Raw genomic sequence first — 6,562 nt, forward strand, 5'->3', positions numbered from 1 at the left:
TTGGTTCCACAACGTGAGAGAATTGTCAAACAATACATTCACTTGCATCGGTCATCATGAATAGCAGATATTCACTCAATTATATTTAATATTATTGTCGTTATCTTGATTATTTTCATGGCTACCATCACAGGAACCCGATACCGAAATTTTTCAAAATTGCAGTATCCTAAGGCCTACATTATGGATATAAATAAATACATAAAAATTATCCTCTTTCGTTCTTTAACAGAACTGACTAATTCAGTTAAAACTTTTATGCTATTTCCTAAAAGAAATAAATCCATGAATTGTCACTCGAAGTTTGGGATCTAGCGGAAAAATATATTTTTCATAGGTAGGGTAACGTGGGGCAGCGCGCCCCCCACTTTTTTTAAACTAAAATTTTGACGAAGTTTTAATTGATACGAGGTGGTTCTTTGTTTTGTTTAAAGGTGCAACTAATGAGGAATGTATGATGTGATTTAGGCGAAAACACTTAGCAAAACGTAAATCCGTACACTTCATCCCAGTGAAACTGTCGACCGGCGGTAGAGAACACGGATCAATATCTGCCATACTTAGCGAGAAACCCGCTATGGGCCCGTGACCCGCAGTGGGCTCGCTGCCCCATGTTACCCTAATATTTTGCTAAAATGCTGAAAATCTCCAGAGTGAAGAAGTACACGCTGGCGACCGCGTTTTGGTGTTTGGAGATCACCTCGTGCTCCAAAAGGTTCACCGGAAATGGAGTGGAAACTTTTCTTGCTCCGCCTCCAATCCTGTGGGCGAGGCAATGTCCAACTCATTGGAGATCGCCATCCTATGTGCGTGGCACCTAATGTTGAATATCCATGCACCAATTTGTTTCACTGACTAAGATGCATCAAGCACTGTAAATGTATACAATTAATTAGATAACATTTTCAATTTGGTTGTAAAAATTATATCTGTTTAAGAATAAACTATGAAGTCACTCGACAATGGTCTCTCAGTGATATTGATTTTTTTCTTTCGTGTCCACTATTGGAAAAGTAATTATCCAGATGCTTTATTAAACTGAAATATTTGGACTTCTTTTGCAAGGTCAAATTGGAAAACGAAAATTGTAGGTTTTTGGGAAGATAGCCGGAGAATCAGTTGAAGGAAAAACTGTTAAGTGATGTGACTCTCTCGTTTTCCGATCAACATGAGATTGTTTTATGTGCTCCATAAATCCTTGAGAATTAATCAGGAATGCTTTAGATAGAGTTGTGTATCTTGCATCGAACTTCGATATCCCTGTAAATTTCATCTAATTGAGCCAGAAAAATTGAAAAATATTCTTGAAATTATTAGAGTACAGCCCCAGCTTCGATACTTTATATGATTAATTTTCGCCACTGTAGATGTCAACCTTTATCAACTGATTTGCGAAGGGGTATTTTTTTAATATGTAAGTTTTGAATGTGATCCGACTTTGACAACAGAGATCGAGATAGGATCATAACATGAAATTAAAATCGAGAAAATATTCTCAACCACATATGATGGTTAATGATTTGTTAAGAGACGATTCCTAATAATGGGATATGCAAAAGTTATCGTAAAAGCAAAACCTTGTTTCAGATTCTCCTGTATGTGGGAGGACTCGACCTGTGCTGTACAGCGCAACCCTCGGCCAACAGGTCACGTTGCTGTGCTCTGTGCTGGCTAATCCAACCGACGTCACTTTCCAATGGGCGTTCACCAACGCGGTCTCCCAGGTACACAAAAAATATTCAATTGAAAAATATTCATATTCAATTGAAAAAATATTCAATTTAAAAATATTTAATTTAATTTAAACAAATATTCAGAGCTTAAAAACTACGATATGGATACAATTAATAGTTTTAATAAACAAGAAAAATCCGATTCATCTCTAATCAATAATACATACCCGATTTTTCTTTCTTTATACCTAACTTTTTTTTTGACAGACTCAACCTCCTCCAGGCTACTATGGCTTGCCAAGCAGCTCTCACACCACGACGTCTCTACCCCCACCGGGCATGACGGGTGTGGTACGGTCGGAGCACGGCTTGGAAGGCCGTCTCAAGTACCAGATCCGGCGGATACAAGACTATGGTTCCGTTGAATGTCGGGCCACAAACAGCGTTGGATCTCAGACCAGACCCTGTGTCTTCGCTATTAGACCTCCAGGTGTGTGTATATACTTTGTAACTCCGTTGGCCGTCAATTTAATTCAATATTGTTAGTAAATAATATCAGTTATTACCACGATATCGCGTTAGTTTTCATTTGAAACTGGATATTTCATCAACTACTCGTGATTATCTGAAACTTCTGTTTAGGCAGGTCAGTTTTTTGGGATTATGTTGTATAGACAGGTCTGTTTTGGGGGTTCGAATGTGTTAGCAGGCCAGCTTTTGGGGTTGAGATGTGTAATCAGGTCAGTTCTAGGGTTATGTAGCTGTGCAGCACATGGGCATTTTGTTCTGCTCTAAATGACTTGAGTTTTTCGGTTTCCACTACTGCAGGGGATGTCACATTTGCAAGCGATGTCACATTTTTTTTGTTTATACTGCTGCATCAGCGCACCGGTAATTTTTAACCATCCATTATTTGAGTTTTATTGCGAAAATTCTCAAGGTTTCAGACTCATCGTCGTGTTGATGTTGATTTATGGGGGCTTTCGGCGTTTGACAACTAAATTTAAAAAGGCATAAGCTCAGTTCAGTATATTTATAACTGCAACCACTGCAGCACAACATTCAGTTTTTTTATACGTTTACGATCACAAAAAAAATCAATTTATGAATTTTGTTTACTTGAATTATTTGCTCACTCTTTGAATGCATTTATAATATTTTTTTTCTTTTTGGCACGGTTGAATTTTTGGGAGCATAAATATTTGATTCCGTTCCAAAAAGCATGGTTTAATATTTTCTCCTTCTGTTTAGTGCATTGTCTTATCATTTCAATGATGTAAAGTTTTATTATCTCAGGCATTCCTTCATCGAAATTCGCATGCAAAGTAACGAAGCAAAGCTGGGCAAGCGTTGCAATTGCTTGCGCTCTAACACCGTCAAATTTCTACAACGACGACAACTCTGAAAACGTCACTGACGGATCGGATGTAAACGCGGCGGTACATTCAGGTGATAACGCGGCTGGAAACAAAAAGTTTTTAAAGCAGATCTTGATGAAAAGTGTACCAGGCATTACAGAAAACAGCATTCAAAATAAAGTGTCAGCGAAGCCAGCCGACCACAAAAGGACCACTCTAGAAAAAGATGCCCTAGGGGTTAGAGCGAGAAGCGGAAAAGAACCGAGTTTGCACAACGTAAGTGCGAATAATCGAATAAGTTCTTAACTTAGTCGATGCAAGAACAACTTAATACTGAATCTTTGCACGTGAGATGACAGCATGTGAGATAACATTATATACGACGCTTTTATATCGTCAAATAGAGTAAAATAAATTATATCTCAATAATTGATTAATTATCTCAGTCGCAGCACGACGATTCTGACCAAATTGCTGAACTTCGAACGGATGAACTGCATCTAGAAAATCAAAGGATAAAAGAAGCAAGCGGAGTACAGATATACGACCAAGACACTAAATATCTCTTGACCGTGAGGGAACGACACACCAACACTCTGATGCATAACACTACAGGTGAGACTGTGACAAGGAATTGTTACCATCTAGCGTGAGGGAGCGCCACACCAACACTCTGATGCATTGAACTCATGAAGTTTATTGAACACGTAAAGTATATATCAGTTCCAATGCATTTTGTTCCTTCAAGCAATATCATTAACTATGCATACATATTTTTATTAGGTTCTCGATATATTTAACGAGAATATAATTGAAATCATGCGGTTATTATCTAAATACTATTAATTCTATTTCAAAATAAACAGTGAAAGTATTTTTTTTTATCCAGAGTTTAAATGACGATGTTGTTTTTCGTTCATTAAATCAAAATGTTTACGATAATTCGATAATTAAATTATAATATTACAATTTAATTTAATATCTCAGGAGCGCGTGGAGTGTTCAACTTGACGGGCCTGACCCCCGGAGGAGATTACGTCATCAGGGTGTGGAGGGTGAACAGGAGGGGGCGCTCCGCCCCCCTCACCCTCGAGACCTACACGCTGCGTGTGGCTCAAAACAAAATGAGTCCGTCACTTAAAACTCATTTCACGTATAAATAATTTTAAATTAAAACCAAAATAATGTTATTCTGCATATTGTATTATGATTCAATTTGTAGGTACATCGTGCTTCATTGTAAATAATTGAGTTTTGAGTTAACATATCGTGTGTCTTTGAACTCGAACATGAGCTAGGAATAAACTTGAAATATTGTATAAAATGTTCTAATTTCTGAGCTGACTTTGCTCGAAATTCGCTAATTCACTTCTCTGCTTTTATTCGTATGACTCAAAATATTTTGATACATTCAATGTACAAACAAACGTCGATGAAATATCTCACCCTAACATCTGTTACAGTAACGGTACAGAATTACAGTGACTACATCAAACATGTCTATCATTTCATCTCAATCATAATCAGTTGGGATAAAAATCATCAATCATACTAAGCAATGAAGCAAATCTCTATTACAGGAGAGGACGTTGTAGGTGATGCAGCGGCAGTGGTGCTCGGTATCGCACTGACCGCATCAGCGCTTCTCCTGATTTTGGTCTTCTCGCTCGTCCACAAGAAGATCCACAATCGTCACACACAGGCTGAAGGACCTCAGTTCCTGCAATCTACTGTGACGCTCGATGAAGAATCTCCGAATCCTTTGATTCCTCCCGCGGATGACCTGCAGTCCAGCGTCGTGCCCGTGGAACATCAAATAGTGGAAGTGACACCCGATTTGGATGGCAGCGAATGTAAAACATTTTCAAAAACTTCAGTAAACCTCGAGGCCGAAGAGTTCTTCCTCGAAGCTCCTCAGCGCAACCAACCTTCGTCATCGCTCAACAGGAGCCTCTTTCCGGTAAATTCACTTTAGTTTGCTTGGGAAGGAAACTATAAACTCAGAAATATTGTTCGATTAGAATTGAGTTGGATAGTACATGAACTTTAATGGCACAAGTCGGTTATAACCAATATTTATTTGGTACGGATGGTCTATCACAATTACCTCGAAAAAAATGTTCTTATCTTGATACTTAACCGTCAACTTTACTCTACCATACAATGCAGACTTTAATATCAACTAGTCGATTAAACATGAAACATAGTGCAGATATTGTTTTTAAATATTTAGTAGCCTTCATATTGAAAACTAACTTAATTTTAATGACAGTAATTGCTGAAAAATCAAGTACATATGAAATCTAACTTTTCAGGAATCTCCGGTGAATATGAGCAGCAATTCAACCATAAGCAAATTGATTAGTGGAGTAGAACGCAGCCGTGGTTCCTCAAGAGCTCAAAGTTCGGTCGGTGAAATTGGAACCGAAACTAATAATATTTCGTGGAGAAAATCCCCGTTCAATTACTCATCACAATTCTTCAATCCTCCGGGCATGTCTTCCTCCACATCAGCCTCTAACGAAGTGGAGGCTAGCAACAAGTTCAAGGACCTTGAACGCCTCGGAGGTGTAGGAGTTTCTGAACTCCCTGCCCCTTCCCGAAACCCTAACAAGAAGCACTACGTTCGCTGTCAACAATTAACTCAAGTTGCAAACGAGCGAGAAAGCTTCCTATGATACGGCCAAACAAAGAACATTGTTTTCAATACTCTTCTTGTGTAATATCTTCGTATTAATTTTCAAAAATGTAAAATATTATACATATTTTTGCTATTGTTTTCTAATAATTTAATTAGAGGTAAAAATAAATTATGCAACCAGAACTGGGTGACTCAAGATTGTTTGTTATTGATGAGTAATTACTATTCAAATAACGACATAATTGTTCAGCGCAGAATGATATTAACCGTTAATTAGGAACATGCCCAACGAGAGCTGATATATATGCAGGCAAATTTCTTGAGACGGTGTTTCCGTTTAAAGACATGCAGAAATTACAAGATCTTTAAATTTGAGGCGTTAGAAAATATTCAGGCGTTTCCAAATTGCCTTAGGCATTATCTTATCACTGATCTTGGTGCGACTGTACTGGCCAAGCTCAGTGCCGGTCACGGCTCCAAATTCTAATGAGGTGGCGCTGCACTTCTCAACCTTTAGATAGGCTGGTACCATACAACTGTCCCAGCCTGGCATAAAGAGAGTGATATGGGAGGTGAGCCTGAGTTTTGTTTAATCGCGATTTTAATAAATCTTGCTTCCTTGAGACTATTGCCCAACGCGTCGCATATATCTTGTAGAGCAACACTTGAAAATTGCAGCATTAATGGCGAATAATTTTACGGAAGAACGAATTACTTGTCATATTAAGATGAGCAATAAACGGATTAGGAAAAAAATATTCTTTCTCTACCTTTCCAGTACATGAAATTAGACGAGCAGTCATTGAACCTATACCAAAAGAAGTACGTCAGCTTTCCGTACCAGAAAGTGCAAAACATTTTTTCACTTGAAATATGGCTCCACGTAGGTG

General features: G+C 38.2%; 1 protein-coding gene across 1 annotated transcript; it reads left to right on the forward strand.

Annotated features, from left to right (window-relative positions):
* The first annotated feature begins 726 nt into the window (after positions 1-726).
* On the forward strand, positions 727-5,738 carry LOC108671708. Its single transcript, XM_018159279.2, has 8 exons — positions 727-806; positions 1,588-1,724; positions 1,941-2,163; positions 2,970-3,307; positions 3,478-3,646; positions 4,019-4,159; positions 4,612-4,991; positions 5,347-5,738. The coding sequence occupies exons 1-8, from the start codon at positions 776-778 to the stop codon at positions 5,707-5,709; spliced, it is 1,782 nt and encodes a 593-aa protein (XP_018014768.2). The 5' UTR covers positions 727-775; the 3' UTR covers positions 5,710-5,738.
* Positions 5,739-6,562: the final 824 nt, after the last annotated feature.

The sequence above is a fragment of the Hyalella azteca genome, unplaced genomic scaffold (genome assembly GCF_000764305.2).
Source record: "Hyalella azteca isolate HAZT.00-mixed unplaced genomic scaffold, Hazt_2.0.2 contig7713, whole genome shotgun sequence".
Classification (NCBI taxonomy): domain Eukaryota; kingdom Metazoa; phylum Arthropoda; class Malacostraca; order Amphipoda; family Hyalellidae; genus Hyalella; species Hyalella azteca.